This window comes from Carassius carassius, chromosome 36 (genome assembly GCF_963082965.1).
Source record: "Carassius carassius chromosome 36, fCarCar2.1, whole genome shotgun sequence".
NCBI classification, from domain to species: Eukaryota; Metazoa; Chordata; class Actinopteri; order Cypriniformes; family Cyprinidae; genus Carassius; species Carassius carassius.
This window is the reverse complement of record NC_081790.1, coordinates 2,127,023-2,149,583: the sequence shown is the minus strand read 5'-3', so window position 1 is coordinate 2,149,583 and position 22,561 is coordinate 2,127,023. Positions and strand designations below refer to the sequence as shown.

The window sequence follows — 22,561 nt, the reverse complement described above, 5'->3', positions numbered from 1 at the left end:
GATGTTTTCCTTCATTCTCTATAATTATTACTGACGAGGAACATTGAGACAAAAATTGACATCTATACAAATTTAAAACTGGATTAGCCTATATTAGATTAGATGTGTACTAGAATTAAACTTGTATTGTTTTGTTTCTAATTTGTCATTCTTCATTTGAAGTATGGGGAATAAATAGGCTTATTTTGATTTTACATTCAGTGGGACTGAAAGAAGACAAGGAGCATCAGTTTGAAAAACCTCATCATTTTAAAAATGAACATGAATATGCAGTCATTTCACAGATTGAACAGAATTTCACACACAAACATGCTGGAAAAACTGGAGGCAAAGGATCTTTCACATGCACTCATTCTGGAAAGAGTTTCGGTCAGAAATCAGAGGTTGATAGACACATGACAGTTCACACTGGAGAGAAGCCATATACATGCACCCAGTGTGAAAAATGTTTCTTTGACAAAGAAGTAAATGTGCACATGATAATTCACACTGGAGAACATCTGTTCACATGCACTCAGTGTGGGAAGAGTTTCTTTGTCAAACAAGAACTTGATGTGCACATGAGAATTCACACCGGAGAAAGATTATTATATTTAAATCTAAACATGTCCTGAAAAAACATCAGCTCTCTCACTCTGGAGTGAGATCATTCAGCTGTGATCAGTGTGATAAAACTTGTGTTCGCATCTTAGAGAGAAACCTTACAAGTGTTCACACTGTGACGAGATTCACTGATTCATCAACCGTGAAAACCCATGAGAGAATGTTTTTTTTTTTCTTTCTTTTACCTAAAAATTGCACCAGATGTATTTCAGTTTATAATTCTAAAGTGATTATTCTCATAATATGTGGACTTTAAATACACACGGAGATCAGATTGCTCAGGGAAAGTGAATCTGTTCTGTGTCTCTGGCAATGCAGCACAATGTGCATTGTATGTTACGTGCATTGTAGCCATTCAATGCTACTTCTTTGAAACTACATAAATGCTTTTCTCTCTCAGACACAATAACGATTAAAACATTACATATCAATATGAATGTGTACAATTTTTTTTTTTAACTGGTAAACATAATACAGCAATTTGGTACATTTCTTCATGGAAATATATTTCAAATATAAAAAATACTATCAAAAAGAGAATTTGTTTCAATAGAGTGCTTTAATCTAAGAGGGTAATTTGTTCAAATTAGTAGGGAAGTTTGATTAATTTACAAAAGACATTTAGGAAAGGTCATAGCATTAGTTTTTGTTGTTGTATCTTTGAGGAGTTCATTTGTTTTCATTAATTCTGCACACTAGCACAAACAGAAAGTAAGTCACATTTTGAACAGAATATTAATTTTTTTTTTTTGCATTTAAAGAAATCATCTGTACACTTTTAGACTAAAATAAATAAAAAGGAATAAAATGTATGTGACAATTTAAATTAAGCCTACTTTTTTTTTTTTACATGAATGCAAGGGGTTAGCCTACTCTTACAGAAGAACCACATGCAATACATGTTTAATCACATGCATCATGCTCTACTGTTTGAAATACAATGCTAATAAAACCAAAAATACGCTAGATGATTTTCAGTTCAAATTTGTTTACAATATGAGAGAAGATTAAAGCTGATAGAAATTAACATGCAGCTAAACAGATTAAATATTTTTTTATATGATAGTAGACAGTCTGGTCCACACTCCATACCAGGTGGTGGGTGTAATGCACCAATATGTTGTTTGCAAACCGCCAGTAAACCCTAGAAGATGAAGAAACACGATAGGGATAGCAATTTTGGGGGGTTTTGTAGTGAAAACCTGGCAACCCTGCGCGACGTGCATCTCTCGGCGATCAGTTCTGCGCAGCTTTGGTTTATCTAAAACGAGCCTTTTGTTGTTTATTGGCAAACAAGTTTAAAATTAGCCGAGAGTCTGTCGATTCATTAAATGATAAACTGTTTCCTAACAAAAGCTGTTTGTTCAGCGTAGTGAAACTACAAAAAACGTCTTTGGTCTTCTTCCCTGCGTCCAGCCCATAGTGTTAGCCATTGTGTTTTTTTGGTTAAATGTTGTTTAACTTCCAGTGTTTGGTGCAGAGAGCCACGCTTCATCACAACTTTAATGTGTATTTTATACTGCTGTATTCAGCTCTTGTGGTGAAGAACCCTGCAGAATGAAAGATGAGGATGGAACGAAACCTTTGCACTTTTTGTGAAAAGAGCTTTACACAACCGTACAGTTTACAAGTTCATCAGAGTATTCACACTGGTGTGAGACCTCATGTGTGCTTCGACTGTGGAAAGACCTTTCTTACATCTAGTGACTTAAAAAAACATCAGAGGATTCACACTGGAGAGAAACCATACAAGTGCTCACAGTGTGACAAGAGATTCACTGATTCATCAACCCTGAAAACCCATGAGAGAATACACACTGGAGAGAAGCCGTACCAGTGCTCTTCATGTGGGAAGGATTTCACTCGCTCATTTACTCTAATTAAACATAAGATAAAGCATTGCCCACAGGTGTCCAAGTCACTTTCAGATCCATCACTTTCAAGTCAATAGTTCATTATTCAGATTAAGCAAAAGTTAGAATTGGTTTCAATAATTTATCAAAAATGTAAAATATAAGACATAAGTCATTTGATTAGTTGATAGTCAGTTTGGAGCTTTATTATTTGACAACGGCTATTTAGGCAAGGCCATAGTATTAGTTGTTTAAACTGTGTTGCTTTAAAATGAAGAGATGTTAATTTTTTCGTTGAGTTCATTTGTTTTCATTATAGGGTTAGGGTTAGGGTCTATTATGTACACTAGAAATTATGCGTTGAAAGCATGTTGACTTACATAATGCACATGGATTATTATTTTATTTTATTTTATTTGCATTTAAAGAAATAGCATTTGTACAAGAAATGTGCATTTTTGAATTGATATAAAAAGGAACGAATCATATATGACTTAAGTTACTAGTATATGAAATCAAGGGGTTACTCTTACAGAAGAACCACATGCAATTACATGTTTAATCACATGCATCATGCTCTACTGTTTGAAATACAATACTAATAAAACTAGAACTGCACTAGATGTTTTTCAGTTCAAATTTGTTTACAATATGAGAGAAGATGATAATGGTTAAGAAACCTGAATGAAATGAACATGCATTGCTGTGGCAAAGCAGCTAAGAGATTAACTTTAAATGGTCAGTCATTAAGTAAACTTAAAGATTTTTATCTTTGATTCTCCATCTTTTAAAGCTGATTCGGTGTCAGAATAATTCTGTTTATGTATATATGATGTTAACATTGGGCATACAAGAGATTTGATTATAGATGACAGCATTTCGTTGAAGATTTGGCTCAAAATCTGCTTTGATTCTGTAAAATCTGACTTTTATTGCTGTGATCAGATGCCATCTTTTTTTTTGTCCAGTCGTTGATCTTCCATCTGTTGTCGACTTTGACTGGAGAAGTTGAGAGTCTATATCATTTCTTAAAGCCCCATTAGAATGAATGGCTGAGCAGTCTGGTCTCTTAGCAAATGATAAAGTCATGTTAAAATATGAGAATCAGATATGATCAGGCATTTAAGGAATGTTTATTTTCTCATCTCAATCATCATTGTATTGCGATGCTTTATGTTCTGCAGAGCTATGATTATAAAACCAAGCATTTAAGTGAACATGAATGAACATCAGAATATGTGTTAAAAGAAATGGTAAAAATCTTTACTGCACACAGTCAGCAAGACAGAAAAACAAGTAAACAGCCTAGAAAACACACTCGCACACACACCTATGTGCACACATTTATAAATGACACTGCTTCGGGTGTGTGTTCACAGTGTGTGTGTGTTCACTGCTCTGTGTGTGTGCACTTCGGATGGGTTAAATGCAGAGCACAAATTCTGAGTATGGGTCACCATACTTTGCTGAATGTCACGTCACTTTATCATAGTATACATTTTTGTTGCAACACAATGTGTTAGTCTATTTATTTATGAAAATAAGTACTTCTACATTGTATTAGGCTTATTGACAATAAAACCATGAACAAAGCACTGACTAATTCGTTTACCCCCCCACCCCCACCATTTAATTCATTTCACTTTTTTTTTTTTTATAGAATAAGTACTTTCCCTAATTCCATTGAATGGCCTCCAAACTTACCTGACCCAAAGCCAATAGAAATCCTCCGGGTCATTATGTTTCGGTCCATCTGATGGCACACAGGTTTCTGTCCAGGAGCCCAGTGATGCCCTTCTACAGATCTGGGAGGAAATTCCCCAATCCCCAATGTTTTCTTGTTGGTTTACTTGTCTTGCTGTCTGGTTGACTGTGTGCAGTAAAGTACTGTCATCTGATCACAGCAACAGAATTCAGTTTTCACAAGATTACAGACTAATGTTTTAATACTCGCTGCAGATTTTGAGCCGATTCTTAATGAAACATTGAAATGACAGGAATGCTGTCATCTACAGTCAAATCTCTAATACTGCAAATGTTCACTTCATATTAAGTATACAGAATTATTCTGATGAGACACAGAATCTGCTTCAAAAGAAAAAAACATTTTTTTTTTTACTTAATCACTGAGCAGTAAAAGTTAGTTGCACAGACACTGCATGTGCAGGTTTCATCTTCTCTCATATTGTAAACAAATTTGAACTGAAAAATGTCTAGTGCAAGTTCTAGTTTTATTAGTATTGTATTTCAAACAGTAGAGCATGATGCATGTGATTAAACATGTAATTGCATGTAGTTTGTCTGTAAGAGTAACCCCTTGATTTCCTTTTTGATTTCCCCTTGAAGCTTTAAGTCATGTTTGGTTCCTTTTTATGTCTCTTACTATTAAAATAGTACAGTCTATTTTATTAAATGGGGGGAAAAAAAAAAAAAAAAAAAAACTGTTCAAAATGTGATTCTGCATGCTTTCGATGCATAATTTATGTTTGTGCACAAAATAATGGAAATAAACTCCTCAAAAAAACAAACAACTACAAGACATTATTTTACAGCAAATCACTGGTTTAAAAAAACTCATACTATGGCCTTGCCAAAATGTCTTTTGTCAAATATTGAAACTTAACTAATTTTATCAAATGACCCTCTAGAATAAATCACTCCATTGAAACAAATTTTCAGCTATTTTTATATGTTTGCAATATAATTAATGCTGTTATTTTTGAACTTATGTTTAGAAAATAGTAGCATATGCAAACGTGAAAATTGATCTGTAATGACTCATTTCATGAATCACGAATCAGCTGGTTGAAATTAAAATAGTGACATCAAGGAACATCTGTGGCACTGACAAATTATTGTTATAACTTCATATGGTAAATCAGCTTAAAAACACAACAGTTTTAACTTTTATTACAATTCCACCAAACCACTTGTCAACATATAAGGTATGACCATGTGTGATCTTAAAACTTATATCTGAACTGCTACTAGATAGTATCTGTCAAACAATGCTGAATTGCCAGAGACGACTCTCTTTTCCTGGGCAATTTGATCTTCTCTCAGTCCATATGAGAAGAATCACTTTTGAAATATAAATAGAAAAACATCTGGTACCATTTTTAGGTAAAAGAATGACCTTAAAAAATATTTTTTTATTGGTTTGTATTTCTCAAATCTTCAAACTTGGATTACATTTTTTCAAAGTGATGGATCTGAAAGTGACTTGGACACCTGTGGGCAATGCTTTATCTTATGTTTAATTAGAGTAAATGAGCGAGTGAAATCCTTCCCACATGAAGAGCACTGGTACGGCTTTTCTCCAGTGTGTATTCTCTCATGGGTTTTCAGGGTTGATGAATCAGTGAATCTCTTGTCACACTGTGAGCACTTGTATGGTTTCTCTCCAGTGTGAATCCTCTGGTGTTTTTTTAAGTCACTAGATGTAAGAAAGGTCTTTCCACAGTCGAAGCACACATGAGGTCTCACACCAGTGTGAATACTCTGATGAACTTGTAAACTGTACGGTTGTGTAAAGCTCTTTTCACAAAAAGTGCAAAAGTGACGCTTTACACCTGCATGAAGTTTAAGATGTTCTTTTAAGTATGATGCGAACACAAATGTTTTATCACACTGATCACAGCTGAATGATCTCACTCCAGAGTGAGAGAGCTGATGTTTTTTCAGGACGTGTTTAGATTTAAAACTGAGTGCACACTGAGTGCATGTGAACGGTCTTTCTCCAGTGTGAATTCTCATGTGCACATCAAGTTCTTGTTTGACAAAGAAACTCTTCCCACACTGAGTGCATGTAAAAGGCCTCTCTCCAGTGTGAAATCTCACATGTCTTTTAAGGTTTGATGTACGACTGAAAGTCTTTCCACACAGAGTGCATGTGAACGGTCTTTCTCCAGTGTGAATTCTCATGTGCACATTTAGTTCTCCTTTGGCAAAGAAACTCTTTCCACACTGAGTGCATGTATAATGCCTCTCTCCAGTGTGATATCGTATGTGTTTCTTAAACTTTGATTTCTGACTGAAACTCTTCCCACACTGAGTGCATGTGAACAGACGTTCTCCAGTGTGAATTCTCATGTGCACATTTAGTTCTTCTTTGTCAAAGAAAACCTTTTCACACTGAGTGCAAGTATAAGGCTTCAGTCCAGTGTGAACTTTCATGTGTCGGTTACGGTTTGATTTCTGAATGAAACCTTTTCCACACTCTGTGCATTTATATGGCCTCTCTCCAGTGTGAACTGTCATGTGTCCATTAAACTCTGATTTGTCACCAAAACTCTTCCCACACTGAGTGCATGTAAAAGGCCTCTCTCCAGTGTGAACTCTCACGTGTCTCTTAAGGTTTGATGGACGGCTGAAACTCTTCCCACACTGAGTGCATGTGAAAGATCCTTTGGCTCCAGTTTTCCCAGCTTGTTTTTGTGTAAAATTCTGTTCAGTCTGTGAAATGACTGCATTTCCATCTTCATTTTTTAAATGACGAGGATTTTCAAACTGATGTTGCTTGTCGTCTTTCAGTTCTGCTGAATCTAAAAATCAATTCATTTCCCATACTTAAATTATGCAAGGACAGATTAAAAACATAAAACATATTTCTCTATCTCTATTTATTTATTTATTTATTTATTTATGTGTATATGTGTCAGTTTTCATCTTAAAGGGTTAGTTCACCCAAAAATGAAAGTTAGCCTGTTTTACTCACCATCAAAGCATCCTTAGTGTATATGACTTTCTTCTTTCAGATGAATTCAATTGGAGTTATATTAAAAAATTCCCTGGCCCCTCCAAGCCTTTCAATGGGGTAGGCGGATGTTATTGGTCAACAGTTCAGAAGACGTTAAATAAAGTGCACACATCTGTAATAAAACTTCACTTACCATTGAAAGGCTTGGAGGGGCCAGCACCATTTTTGTAATATAACTTGGATTGGATTCATCTGAAAGAAGAAAGTCACATACACAGGCTCCTTCGAGGGTGAGTAAAACACAGGCTATTCATTTTTGGGTGAACTTACCCTTTAATGTTCCTCAGCAGTCTTTATGGAGAATTAAGGAAAACACCAACCTGTCTGTTGAATTCTCATGTGCACATTTGGTTCTTCTTTGACAAAGAAACCCTTTCCAGACTGAGTGCATGTATATGGCTTCTCTCCAGTGTGATATCTCATGTGTCTGTTATGGTTTGATTTCTGACGGAAACTCTTTCCACACTGAGTGCATGTATAAGGCTTCTCTTCAGTGTGAACTGTCATGTGTCTAATCAACTTTGATTTCTCACCGAAACTTTTTCCACACTGAGTGCATGTAAACGGCTTCTCTCCAGTGTGAACTGTCATATGTCTATTCAACTTTGATTTCCGACCAAAATTCTTCCCACACAGGCTGCATGTGAAAGATCCTTTGGCTCCAGTCTTTTCAGATTGTTTTTGTGTGAGATTCTGTTCAGTCTGTGAAATGACTGTATTTCCATCTTCCTTTTTAAAATGATGAGGTTTTTCAAACTGATGCTTCTTGTCTTCCACCAGTCCCTTCAAATCTAAAAATCAGCATATTAATTATCCATACTGTAAACAAGGATAGATTAGAAACATAAAATATAAATAAATTATCCTTTAGTAGAAATCTAGTTTGTCTACTAGTATCTATCTAGCTAGCTAGCTAGCTATCTATCCACACACACACACAGTCAAACCAAAAATGATTCAGACACCAGATATGATTTGTGCATTTTTGTTTTTTTTACTAGTGGGTGCAGGACACTATAGTTCATTTATGCAAGTGAAGATAACAAAATAAAGTAAACCGACATGTCATGACATGTCGCATACGTTGTCGGTGTCCTGCACTTGCTTAGACTTTTGTTGCGATAAACGGTAAAGTGTGTTCAGCTGAATTAAATTTCTGTCTTGTCCGACAGGTATAAAAAAGGTAAGTATACCTCCTCCTCGAGTGAAGACTGAAGAGTGTAAAGACCGTCCGCTCTGCCGTGCGACTCCATCGGGCAGGGACACCGGCAAGGGATATAAGTATCGTTTTGATCCATCCTTTTTCCTACTACTTGTTTCAGTTTTTATAACCAATTCTTACTATGTGTTTCCAGATCCCTACTATCACTAATACTAGCAAACCATGCATCACATACTGTAGGCAGCGCAATCCAACCTGCACACTTTGCCTATGTCTGCTAATACACTACTTTCTTTTTCTATTAGTCTCTGGAATGGCCAGTCCGCTGTTAACAAAGCGGATTTCATTACTTCTATCATTAGTCATTCAAAGCTAAATCTCATGACACTGACAGAGACCTGGATCAAACCAGAGGACACTGCTACACCTGCAGCACTCTCCAATAATTTCTCATTTTCCCACTCCCCCCGTTTGACTGGAAAATGTGGAGGTACTAGTCTGCTTCTCTCTAATGATTGGAAATTTAATCCTACCATCTTTGGGTCTCAACAGCTCCTTTGAATCTCATTCAGTTACTATTACCTACACTCTTTAAATCCATTTTGTAGTTGTTTATCGACCCCCAGGACCTCTACTTTTTGAATGAATTACATGTGCTGCTCTCAACCTTTCCTGAGGATGGTACTCCCCTAGTTATGTTTGGAGACTTCAACATCCACCTAGATAAACCTCAGTCTGCAGACTTCCACACTCTGCTTGCCTCTTTTGATCTCAACCAAATATCAAATATGTATACGCGACACTGCTCCACTGATCATGTTCTCCACTGCACACCTCAGATCACTTCCTCCTCACTCTTAACCTCAACATGGTTCCTGACCCGTCTTGTTTAGATTGTGTCTGACCCTTGTCTTCTAGGCCAGCCCGTACCACCCCTTCTGCCCCTTGGTCATCTGATGTTCTCCTTGAACATTGTTCAAAGCTTAGAGCTGCTGAAAGGGTGTGGCACAAATCCCAAAATTCTACTGACCTTAATGTGTATTAGTCACTCTTCTCTTCCTTCTCTGCCAAATGTCTCCATTGCTAAAATGACATACTACCATAACACAATTAACAATTCATCTAACTCTCACATGCTCCTTAAAACATTTTCCTTCCTCATTTGTCCTCATTCTTCCCCTCCTGCATCAACTCTAATAGCTGATGACTTTGCAACATTTTTCATTAATAAAAAAAACATCAGTGCACAATTCACACCAAAATCTGTCAAACACATCTTACCAGCAAGCCTACACTCACTCACATCATTAACATATTCCTCTACACTCGTGTTTTTCCCTCAACATTTAGACAGGCTCGTATAACTCCACTACTTAAGAAACCCACCCTAAATCCATCTCTTTTAGAGAACTACAGACCAGTTTCCCTTCTTGCTTTCATTGCAAAAACACTTGAACGAGCTGTGTTCAACCAAGTCTCTGCCTTTTCAACACAGAACAACCTCCTTAACAGCAACTAGTCTGGCTTCAGAAGTAGACATTCAACCAAGACTGCCTTCCTCTCAGTTGTTGAAGCCCTAAGACTAGCAAGAGTGGAAAACACTTATCTTGCTTGCAAAGGGCATGTCAGGAACCACACTTAAATGGTTTGAGTCTTATCTATCAGATAGGTCCTTCAAAGTATCTTGGAGAGGTGAGGTTTCTAAGTTGCAACATCTAACTACTGGGGTGCCTCAGGGCTCAGTTCTTGGACCACTTCTCTTCTCTGTCTACATGGCATCATAAGGTTCTGTCATTCAGAAACATGGCTTTTCATACCGCTGCTATGCTGATGACACTCAGCTCTACCTCTAATTCCATCCTGATGATCCGACGGTAGCTATTCGCATCTCAGCTTGTCTAACAGACATTTCTTGCTGGATGATGGACCATCACCTTTAACTCAACCTTGCCAAGACAGAACTCCTTGTGGTTCCAGCAAACCCATCGTTTCATCACAACTTCACCATCAAGGAACAACAACTATAACTCAACCATAACATAAACCTTGGAGTTATGATAGATGATCAGCTGATTTTCTCAGACCACACTGCTAAAAATGCCCGGTCCAGCAGATTTGCTTTATTCAACATCAAGAAGATCAAGCCCTTTCTTTCTGAACATGCTGTACAACTCCATGTTAAAGCTCTTGTTCTGTCCAGGCTGGACTATTGCAATGCTCTATTGGCAGATCTTCCAGCCATTTCTATTAAACCTTTACAATTTATCCAGAATGCAGCAAGATTCATTTTTAATGAGCTGAAAAGAATACACGTCACACCACTGTTTATCAGTTTGCACTGGCTACCAATAGCTGCTCCCATAAAATTCAAGGCATTGATGTCTGCCTACAAAACCACCACTGGCTCTGCACCCCTTTACCTAAATTAATTACTTGACAATTATGTGCCCTCTAGAAGCTTGCATTCTGCAAGTGAACGTCGCTTGATAGTGCCATCCCAAAGAAGCACAAAGTCACTTTTACAGACTTTTTCATTAAATTTTCCCTCCTGGTGGAATGACCTCCCCAACTCAATCCGAGCATCTTCAAGAATTGGCTAAAAACACATCTCTTCCATCTTAATTTGACCCTCTAACTCTAGCACTCTCTAATTCTATTCTTAAAAACAAAACAACAACAACAACTTTTAGACTTGCACTCTATTAATTTGCTGCTTGTTTTCTTTAAAAAAAAAACTAGCTTTCTAATATTTTTGTATTCTGTTTTCTTTTCATTTATTATATTATTTAAAGAGCCCTTGCTATGTGTACTGCGTTAAGCTAACTGAGACGTGTTATAGCACTTATATATCATTGCTCTTTTGTTGATTTTTATTGCTTCTATTGTCATAATTTGGGAGTCGCTTTGGATAAATATTATACTCTAAAATAGAATCTAAATATTATACCCAAAAATTCTTTATACAGTGGACTAACAGTAAAATGTATAAAAAATTGACAATTTTTGATTTGACACTTTCAGCTGACCATGTTTTGTTACATACCTTTCTATCAAAGTTATCTGACATTATCAAGATTCATTTTGAGTTCTTATCATATTTAATTACCATTTTCTAAAGTATTACGAATAAACTGTGATAATGTGAGAAATGTAGAAGGTGTCTGAATAAATTTTGGTTTGACTATATAGTGTGGGTGTTTTATATATATATATATATATATATATATATATATATATATATATATATATATATATCAGTTTTCATCTTAATGTTCTTCAGCAGTCATTATAGAGACTGAAGAAAAAAAACCAACCTGTTTGTTGAATGCTCATATGCACATTTGGTTCTTCTTTGATAAATGAACCCTTTCCAGACTGAGTGCATGTGAAAGATCCTTTAGCTCCAGTTTTTCCAGCTTGTTTTTGTGTGAAATTCTGTTCAGTCTGTGAAATGACTGCATATTCATCTTCATTTTTAAAATGATGATGATTTCCAAACTGATGCTCCTTGTTGTCCTTCAATCCCATCAAATCTAAAATCAACATATCAATTTCCCATACTTCAAATAAATAATGACAAATTAAAAACAAAATTCAAGTTAACTCTTAACTTAGTACGAAAAATGTGTCTACTAGAATCTAGTTTTAGATGCATTTTATATACATTCAAACCAAAATTTATTCAGACACCTTCAACATTTCTCACATTATCAGTTTATTTGCTATAGTTTAGAAAATTTTTAATATGACAGGAAATCAAGTGTTAAACTGTGTTAGAACAAATTAATCTTGATAATGTCAAATAACTTTGATAGAAAGATATGTAACAAAACATGGTCAAATCTAATTTTTGGTCCGAACGTTGGTACGTTTTTCTGGTAGTCCACAGTATAAAGAATTTTTGGTATAATATGTCAGTTTACTTTATTTTGTTATCCTCACTTACATACATGAACTATAGTGTCCTGCACCCAATAGAAAAAAAAATCAAAGAATATCTGCAAGGTGTCTGAATAATTTTCGGTTTGACTGTATATGTGTCAGTTTAATCTTACTGTTCCTCATCAGTCATTAAGGAAAATGAAGGAACACACAAACCTGTTTGTTCCTCTGTATCTTCTTCTTTCATTCTGCAGGGTTCTCCACCATAACAGCTGAATGAAATTTCCATTACAATATTAGGCTATTACATATTAAGCGAATTTCTTTAAAAAAGACACATATAATGCCTTTTCGGGGGTGTTGAATACACTTCCAAAACCGTCTTTGAACGAGTTCTGGTCAGCTGTGATGAAGCGTGACTCTCTGGAACATTTAGCCAAAAAGCGAAACAATTTTGCCTCTGCTGCTTTGGATATATACAGTTTTATAGCCTACAGTCTTAAGGGCTGGACGCAGGGAAGAAGACCAAAGCCGTTTTCTGAATGAATGTCAATGGAGGAGAGGCTTCACTACGCCGAATAAACTGATTTTGTTAGGAAACAGTTAATCAATTAATTAATCGACAGCCTATCGGCTAATCTACGATTTGTTTCGCCATTTAAAAATAGGCTGGTTTGAGATAAACCACAGCTGCGCAGAACTGGTCACCGAAAGATGCATGCCGCGCAGGGTTGCCAGATCTTCACGACAAAACCCTCCAAAAATCACTTTAGCGTTTGGATGGGGCTACCCTCAACCCCCATAAATCTGACAATTTATAAATGCATTGAGCTCGATCAGTGTCCGATTCACGAACTAATGAGTTATAAAAGTGGGTTCATTTCAGTGAATCAAAAATGATTACAGAATCAATTCGACTCAGAGTTTGAATTGTGAATTATTAGCCTACTTTCGTCAAGTGTGAAGATTATGAAGCTCGTAGTAATTTACATGTCAAAGTGTAAATGTATCCATCTATTTAATGTGACCCATTAACGTGTGGATGCTTTAGGCTAAATAGTTAAATAGGATTGTTCAACAGAATAGGCTATTATCAATTTTTTTTTTTTTTTTTATTCCCAGTCAATGCTTCACACTCCTGTCCAGTTAGTGGCAGTAAATGCACAATTTACGCTTGTTCATGTCCATTAATGTGCATATGTGTTATTTACAGATAAAGGATGAGTATTTACAGATGTGCAGTGCTGAGGTGTGTTATGTGTTTATAAAGGTTTGAAATCTTGAGATATGCAATGGCTTACACTAATAACTGTCTAATATTATTCCAAGCAGCTAATCCCATTTGTAGTGTCCATTGTCAACCCAGCAACACAGTTCAATAAATCCACTTCAGAAACGTTGTTGAAATAAAAGATGAAAATCTCCGGTTTTATTCCTTGGTTTCAAATTTACAAAAAAGAAAATATGAGCTGACTAATACACTTATTCTATAGTTGCTAATGAAATAAAAGATTACTAATAAAAGTATCTAGAAGTTAGCAGTTAGCAGGTAAGAGAACCGTTTGCTTCCACAGCTCTCAAGATCTGAATAACATAATGAGAATCAACGTAATATATTTGGCCTTTTCTTAAAGAGGCAGTGCACTATTTTACAAATATGTACCAAATCCTATAAACACATGAATTCTAAGATGCTTTTAACCTTTTAAGTAGTATTTAACATTTTAACCATTACATGAACTTCTAAATGAAATTATTTACCTTTTTAACATTAATTCTTATTCACATTACTATGAATTGTACTTTGGCCTCTATAGCGTTGTTCAAAAATATGTCCTGAGGGAAAAACTGTTCTTGTTTCTGGCTGTTCTGGTGCTCAGTGCTCTGTAGCAACAGTTCAAAGTGAGAGTGGGCTGTGTGTGAAGGGGCCAGAGTGATTTTCTTAGCCCTGAGATGTTAAGATCTTGGAGGTTGGTTGGGCAGAGGTGCACCGATAATCCGCTCAGCAGTCCTCACTGTCCGTTGTAGTCTCTTGATGTCTGATTTAGTAGCTGAACCAAACCAAACGGTTCTAGATGAACACAGGACAAACTCAATGACGGCAGAGTAGAACTGTTTCAGCAGCTCCTGTTGCCGGTTGAACTTTCTCAGCTGGTGGAGAAATACAGCCTCTGCTGGGTCTTTTTCACAATAGAGTCAATGTGAGTGTCCCACTTCAGGTCCTGAGAGATGGTGGTGCCCAGGACCCTGAATGACTCCACTATCCACGATCATCTCCACTGTTTTGAGTGTATTGAGCTCCAGGTTTTCTTGACTGCAGTAGACAACCAGCTCTTTAACCTCCTGTCAGTAAGCAGACTCATCTCCATTGTGGATGAGGCCGATGACGGTAGTGTCATCTACAAATTTCAGCTGTTTGACAGAGGGGTCCTTAGCAATTAGTCGACAAATAAGATCCTTGCGTAATTCCCAGGTCTGTTGAGGTGTTGCAGGATGTAATGCTGTCCCATGTTGACTGTGTCATCCACAGACAGGTTTGCTCTGTAGGTAAACTGAAGAGGATCCAGTGATGTTGGGTGTGAGTCTGGCCTTTTCAAATCTAGATGGCGCCATTGTCTTTTTAAACCTTTTCAACTCGCTCCTGAAAAACTTATCTAAATCTGTCTGAAACCATTAAATACATTATTTGGTAGAAGAAATCTAAATATGAGACCACATAAACAAGATTGATGGGCCTCTAGGAGTACTGATGATAAATAATGATGATTTAATAAAGAAATTATCAATTGTAGAATTATCAGTGTTTTCATTCTTTAACACTGTCATCAGTAATAAAGATAAAACACATTTTCATAAAAAGTAAGCTATTTATTGGTCAGAATGTTTTGATAGTAAAGAATCTCTGTGACATACTTTTCTAAAACTATAAAGCCAAGTTTTTCTCCCAAATATTTGCATTTTTTAAGACATTTTATTGGCACTCAGTTAAGCTTGTCCTGACGAGGGTACTTGCCCACGGCCAGTAATTTCACTTCATTTTGGGTGTACAGTATATCTATTTAAGCATCTGAGGATTATTTGAGCAATTGAAAATCAGCTAAACTCTCAGTAACATATAAGAAACACATCTTAAATCATTTCAGCTTTAATCCTTGAGTCAGAACTGAATCACTCGCCTCGTCTTTGATTCTGATACAATGTAAAAATATAATTTGGTCAGTATAAAAGTAATTGTAGTCTACTCTGATTGACTCTCAGGTCTTTTTCTGCGTCACGAGATACTGAAGATGCAAAAATAATAGGCTACTCTTTATTATCCTCATATAGTTTTTAAGTGCTGAATAAATTGTTGCATATTAGAAGAGGTGATAACGTAAAAAAAAAAAAAAGCTTATCTCTGTTTATCACTATAACTGAACTTCAAGTTAATCCAATGAAAAAGAAAACTGATTTTATCACTGTATTCCCTGTGGTTTCTTTTCAGGGTTCAATATTCATCAAAGATTGATCTGAGCTATTAAATACTCACAGTGTGGTCTCAGATCACATACTACTCTGTTTAACAAGATTTTAATCACCAGGTGTGGGATGTTATCACTCTGAATGGGTGTTATCAGTGAAAACATCTTCTGTTGTTTTGATCCTCTGGCTTGTGAATTTTCCTCCATCCTCCTCCTCTTCATCTCTCTTTTCTACTCCTTCAGTCTTTTCTGTGTTTTCCTCGACAAATCACAGTAAATAAACTGTGGGGCATTGTTTTTTCTCTCTATCTCGGTGAACATAATACCAGTGTTTCGGATATCAATGTTTTTATGTTTTCAATTAATATGTCGAAAGGTCCCTGTATAAATGTTTAGACCACGGTATAGTTTTACAAAGCTTACAGTGTTTAGATACAATATAACTTAAAATCACCTTATATAGCTAAGCTTTGTGATCCACATCGATGAAATAAAGCTATGTCCATACACTTAGTTTACAGTAAATCCAGATTTATTGTGATCACAGCAAGCATGTCAACAGTTCAATCAACACAAACAAAAAGTGTGTTTAAACACTCCTAGTTAACATGGGAACATGCTTGCTCTACGTGTTCTCCAGCGCGTAGCAAGAAAGAGTTGGCAGTTCTTATGGGAGCAGACTCAGAGGTTGCCAAAAAAGTTGAAAAGCATCATGTAGGCTAGTTGTAAACATTGAGGGTATGTTGTGTGTTACATTTGGATCGTTTCCAATATCTGTATGACTTGCTTATTATAGACTTACTCCACCTCTGATTCTGGACTGAGTCTAAAATGATAATGAAAGTGATAATGAAAGTACATCTGAAACCTTTTAAAATCCCCCACACATATTTAAAGACCTGTTTATACCTATGAAGAATAAATATGACAGGTAAAATGAGCTTCTTATGTGTGAATCAAACATTGCAGTTTGCCCTTTCAGATCCAAATAATGAAAAAACCCTGAATTGTAATCTATACTTGTATAAAGCTATATGAAGTTATTTGATGTGAATTTGATTTTCTGAAGTCTTGCAATGCACATTTGAGTGTGAAATCTGTCATTCAAATCCCAAACTGCACATAAAACTTAATTCCCTCAAATAAAATATTTGTATTAGACAAGTGTGAAATTAATGTGGACAAAAAATTATATTTTTAACCCCCATGTGGTTTTACACAACTTGATGAAGCCAAAAAGTGTTACCTTGTAATTACATTTAGCTGACGCTTTTATCCAAAGCGACTTACAATTGCTATATATGTCAGAGGTCGCACGCCTCTGGAGCAACTAGGGGTTAAGTGTCTTGTTTAGGGACACATTGGTGTCTCACAGTGGATTCGAACCCGGGTCTCTCACGCCAATGGCATGTGTCTTATCCACTGCGCCAACACCACCCCTCATAATTGTCCCTCATACGTGCAACCCTCCGACCCGCCGTCTTTGTGCCAGTGTTGATTCTCCTGATAAACTGATTCAAAGCGTCTAGTTACTGTGACTCATCAGGACTGTGGAGCATCCTCAGTGGTTTGGTTAACGAGATAAGTTGTGAGCGAAGTGCTCGGAAAAGTGTGATGTTATTGCCAGACATCGACTGCCGTAAATCCCTGTGTTTAATGCAAAAATAACTCGACTAATCGAAAGAAAAACAAAGCAAATACACTGTGCTTTCTCACGCAAAGCTAATTCTGAAAATCCACTTAAACACATCTTAGATTTTTGGTCATTGACAAGGTTGCAGGCAACAAGTTCACATAAGGGAATAAAATTTTCATGCAATATTCATTTAAAATTTTAAAATATTAACAAATGTTAAATTAAATTAAAAAATTAAAAAAAAAAGATTTTAGGCTATTGTTCCCTTTATTTTCTTTATGCTTGTGTCACTTGCAGACAGTCCTTCTTTTATTTTTATTGTTGTTTGCAATGTTGCAATGTTAGATAATATATAAAAATATTATTTTGGTATTTTACATCACAGATGTAGTGTGTGTGTGTGTGTGTGTACTTGTCTATGCAACGAGGGGTAAAAATATTACAAATAGTAATTACTATACATTATCATTTATAATTGATATATCTCAGTGCAGTTATGGCATCAAGGTTCTGCTTCTCGTGATGCATTCATGATGCAACAGAAATGCCTGTGAGTTTGCACAGAGAAGTTCTCACAGAACTTCTGCTGTCTAGTGGCCAAAGATGGGAACAAGACCTAGTTCAGCTTTACATTATGTTTATGCTCCTGAGTTCATCATTATTTGCTTTATATTCAATAGACCATTAATAACTTTCTGACAATGCAAAACGTCTGAAAATGTATAACTATGGTTCACTTTAAATAAATTAACATTTTAATATATATTTAAACAGGGGCTTCAATTGGTTACAGTGGTTAACTGGTCAGGTTAATGCAAAGTAATATATTTATATATATTTGATATATTGCTATCATGTATAATATAATTTGACAAAAGCAAGTAATTTAAGCTATCTGATTGTTCAACAGAGCACATTTAAAAATGCATCAAATACATATCAAAAAAGGATTTTGCAGCAATGAGTATTGTAGCCAATCACAGGCATTTCTGCTTAAAATCATGCTAATACTGAATATAATTATACATATATTTTTTTTGTAACATGGTCATCTGGAAGTTGAATAAGTAATGGAAATAAATCTTTCCATTCAGACAATATTTGGCCGAGTTATAACTATTTGAAAAACGGGAATCTGAGGGTGCAAAAAAATCTAAATATTGAGAAAATCATCTTTAAAATTGTCCAAATGAAGTTCTTAGCAATGCATATTACTAATCAAAAAATTAAGGTTTGATATATTTACAATAGGAAATTTACAAAATATCTTCATGAACCGTGATCGTTAATATACCAATGAGTTTTGCCATAAAAGAAAAATAATTTTGACCCATAAACGTTATTGCTGGCTATTTCTACAAATATACCTGTGCTACTTATGACTGCTTTTGTGTTCCAGGATCACAAATGTCTAACTTCATAATATTGTTATTGTATGAGCTGCACTTTACTTTAGAAGTTTTAAAGGGAAGGTGATTTTCAGTTTCATGAAGGCATTTTGGTTGAGCTGTTTGGGATGCAATCTAATGATTAAAACTGTTCAGGGATGCTCTTTTGTTTCAAAGACATTTCTCTCTATTTTTCCTGCATGTGGTAATACTCACGACAGGGTCTCATTCCATTCATACTGCTTCGCCTGTAATGCTACACTTTTGTCTGATATCACATTTAGTTTTTAAACTTTCTCTCTGTACTCTATTTCTCACAGTCTTTGCTCTAATTTTTCTGAATTGCGTTTTAAGTTTCCTTCAGAACTTCAGTTCGTTGCAGTTCATAGCACAATCAGTCATATAATATATGAATCCTGCACGTTCTGCATCAGAAGAACCGATGATAATAATTTAATATTATTATTGTTTAATTGTCTGCCAAATGTAGTAAAGCGATCATTTCCGAATCCGCCATTTGATAATTAAATCTCTAATAAATCACGAATCATGAATACTGTGTAAAGGACATCATTATATTGTAATGTTACAGTAATAATTTAGCAGAAAAATAATCATATTTTATAATAGGTTTAGGGGGAGCTAGTGCAGATAAACACACAACCCTTACAGAAATGAACATGATTCTACTATAAATCCAAAGACAATGGTTACTATTGTTAAACCATGGTAATAACAACTTAAAAATTAATTTAAAAATTAATTAATTTAAAAATAAATACAAATGGCAATCCATTTGCCAAAAAACAAAACATGGACACTGTAGTTCTACTATAATAAATGCATGGTTAATTTTTGTAATGGAAAAACATGACTCATGTTCAGTATTAGGATTTTTCTATAAAGTTATTGTAGTGATGTACTACTTTTGACATGTAAGCAATTTAGAAATTATAGCTTTGTTAAATCTTGAGTTTTAAAGTCATGAGAAAATGGAAGTGAAGGTGCAGTTCAGGAGAGAACCTTTAATTATTTTGCATGTCCCCAACCTAAAGATTTAAACCTTTTTTTTATGTCAGGTCTATACAAAAAAATAGTGTTGTCCATGAAATTGTTTGCATGGGTTTGAGATTTCCCGGTCTGAATTCAGCCTCTGCCGCCTCAATATATGATGAACCCATAAACCTAATCTCTAGAACTGTCACTTCATGACCATTTTACTTATTTTGACTATCATCATATCATATACAAAGAGACACCAATGTTTCAGGAGTTTAGTGCACATAACAGGACACATGCTTAAAAGATAACGGTATTTGAGTTGACGTATATGCTTTTATTTATTATTTTAACATTTTTTTTCTCAAACCAATGTTAGATGCAGTGATTCCTGTAGTTATGCAAAGATTTGGTTATCAAAAACAGTATCAGGAAACAATTTCTTATGATTTTAAATCTAAGAAAGATCAAATTTCAGATCAATCTCAAAAGTAAAAGGCAGAACTAAAGTCTGATTCTGTTTTGGATTTGTTCAAATGTGATCGTCTTAGTTCAAGTGATGAAGGATTGTGAAAGTCTGACAGTGTTGAGCACTACTGTAAGGTGTCTTCATGGTGTAAATGGTTTAAAATGATTTAAAGTTGAAAATAAACATTCATTAGAGATTTAGAAAAAGTCATCAAAAAGTCATCAAAAGTAATCAGTTACATTACTTTAATAAAGTAATTGAAAAAGTTACACTAGTATTACATTTTAAACAGGGTAACTTGAAATCTGTAACTATTACATTTCCAAAGTAACCTTCCCAACACTGTGAATAACTAGTTTTCATCAGAAATGCTACTCTTCAGCACACTTACAGTGAACAAAATTATAAACGCAACAATTGTTTTCCCCCTAATTTTTCATGAGCTGAACGCAAAGATCTAAGACTTTTTCTCCGTTCACAAAAGGTCTATAATTCTCAGATATTGTTCACAAATCTGTCTAAATCTGTGTTAGTGAGCATGACTCCTTTGCCGAGATAAGCCATCCACCTCACAGGTGTGACATATCAAGATCTGATTAGACAGCATGATTATTGCACAGGTGTTTCTTAGGCTGAACACAATAAAAGGTCACTCTAAAATGTACAGTTTTATCACACAGCAAAATGCCACAGATGTCGCAAGTTTGGAGGGAGTGAGCAATTGGCATGCTGACTGCAGGAATGAGTCAGAGCTGTTGCCTGTGAATTGAATGTTCATTTTGCATGCACAGAGATACTATGACGAGATCCTGAGGCCCATTGTTGTGCCATTCATCCACGGCCATCACCTCATGTTGCAGCATGATAATGCACAGCCCCATGCTGCAAGGATCTGTACACAATTCCTGGAAGCTGAAAACATCCCAGTTCTTGCATGGCCAGCGTACTCACTGGACATGTCACCCATTGAGCATGTTTGGGATGCTCTGGATCTGCGTATACGACAGCGTGCTCCAGTTCCTGCCGATATCCAGCAACTTCACACAGCCATTGAAAAGGAGTGGAGCAACATCCCACAGGCCACAATCAACAACCTGATCAACTCTATGTGAAAGAGATGTGTTGCTGCGTGAGGCAAATGGTGGTCACACCAGATACTGACCCCCCCCCCCCCCCCCCCCGGACCCCCTACAGTAAAACTGCACATTTTAGAGTGACCTTTTATTGTGTCCAGCCTAAGACACACCTGTGCAATAATCATGCTGTCTAATCAGATCTTAATATGCCACACCTGTGAGGTGGATGGATCATCTCAGCAAAGGAGAAGTGCTCACTAACAAAAACATAGACAAAAACGTTTTTCCATCTAATGTGACTTATGTGAATGCATTTTTTTAACATGTAGGGATGGCCAAAATATACTTGCAGGTATTTTATATATATGTATGTATATTAAACGGCCAGCCATTTTTGTATAAATTCTCTCACTCTGTCTGTCTGTCTCTCTCTCTCTCTCTGTCTCTGTCTCTGTCTCTCTCTCTCTAGATGTGTTTATCTAGATGTGTTAATCTATGTGTTTATGGATACTGGGTGTGATTCAAATTCCTAAATATATTCCAATATAACACTGTAACATTTTGTCTTCTTCTCCCAGGAAGGATCATGTTTAAGCAGGTTCCATATCACCTGCTTGAACATGATCCTTCCTGGGAGAAGAAGACAAAATAAAGACTTCAATCAATGTTAGATCAGGCCTGTTCCAATGCAGTATCCAGATTTGTTTGCTTCAGGAGCATTTTTCTCATTTTTACTGCATTATGACTGTTCTCTCTGTAAGAATTACAGAACCTCAGACACTTTGATCTTCTGAGACACACAAAAGACACACAGTGCATTAACATACAGACATCTGTTCCTACATCTCACTCAGAGAAAGTGCGGGAATTGCCTCTTTCACATATGCAACAGTTCCTTCATCTCTTGATAAACAGACAAAACAAACATAGAGGGGCCTCTTCGAGACAGAGTGCAGGTGCAGGACACGCCTCTTTCACATATGCACTGGTTCCTCCTCATCCCCTTCCTTCCCTTCACCCAGCACACTCAGAAGGGTCAATAGTAGAATATAATGCTCTATATTAATGCAAGTGATAATTACAATCATGTTTGTGTCATGTGAATTGTCTCAGGGCGACTGGTACAATGGTCTCAATCTTACAAAAGTATACTAAAAGATAATACAGATCCTAAGAGTTAAGAGATATTTTGATTACTGTAATGGGATTGCCCTTTTCCAGGGTCAACCATGTAAATTGCCTTCTGTTCCCTTTGAGGTGTAAACCACTCAGG

The 22,561-nt window shown here is 35.9% G+C and overlaps 1 protein-coding gene across 2 annotated transcripts; it reads right to left on the bottom strand.

Annotated features, from left to right (window-relative positions):
- Positions 1 to 5,594: 5,594 nt before the first annotated feature.
- On the bottom strand, positions 5,595 to 12,886 carry LOC132116890 (zinc finger protein 271-like). 2 transcript variants are annotated; one of them, XM_059525769.1, is made up of 5 exons: positions 12,598 to 12,886; positions 12,476 to 12,531; positions 11,692 to 11,910; positions 7,536 to 8,006; positions 5,595 to 7,000 (listed from the first exon to the last, which is right to left on the bottom strand). In XM_059525769.1, the coding sequence occupies exons 2-5, from the start codon at positions 12,504 to 12,506 to the stop codon at positions 5,655 to 5,657; spliced, it is 2,067 nt and encodes a 688-aa protein (XP_059381752.1). In that variant the 5' UTR covers positions 12,507 to 12,531; positions 12,598 to 12,886; the 3' UTR covers positions 5,595 to 5,654. The 2 variants fall into 2 exon arrangements, with proteins under 2 accessions (XP_059381752.1, XP_059381751.1); XM_059525768.1 differs by lacking the exon at positions 12,598 to 12,886 and having other exon boundaries at positions 12,476 to 12,551.
- Between the last annotated feature and the right edge of the window lie 9,675 nt (positions 12,887 to 22,561).

Excerpts from the sequence above, each read along its gene's own strand:
- LOC132116890 (XM_059525768.1), bottom strand. The coding sequence starts at position 12,548 with ATGGAAATTTCATTCAGCTGTTATGGTGGAGAACCCTGCAGAATGAAA. Across the intron at positions 8,007-11,691 it reads TATGAGCATTCAACAAACAG|ATTTGAAGGGACTGGTGGAA; the intron begins GTTGGTTTTTTT and ends GCTGATTTTTAG. Across the intron at positions 7,001-7,535 it reads CATGAGAATTCAACAGACAG|ATTCAGCAGAACTGAAAGAC; the intron begins GTTGGTGTTTTC and ends ATTGATTTTTAG.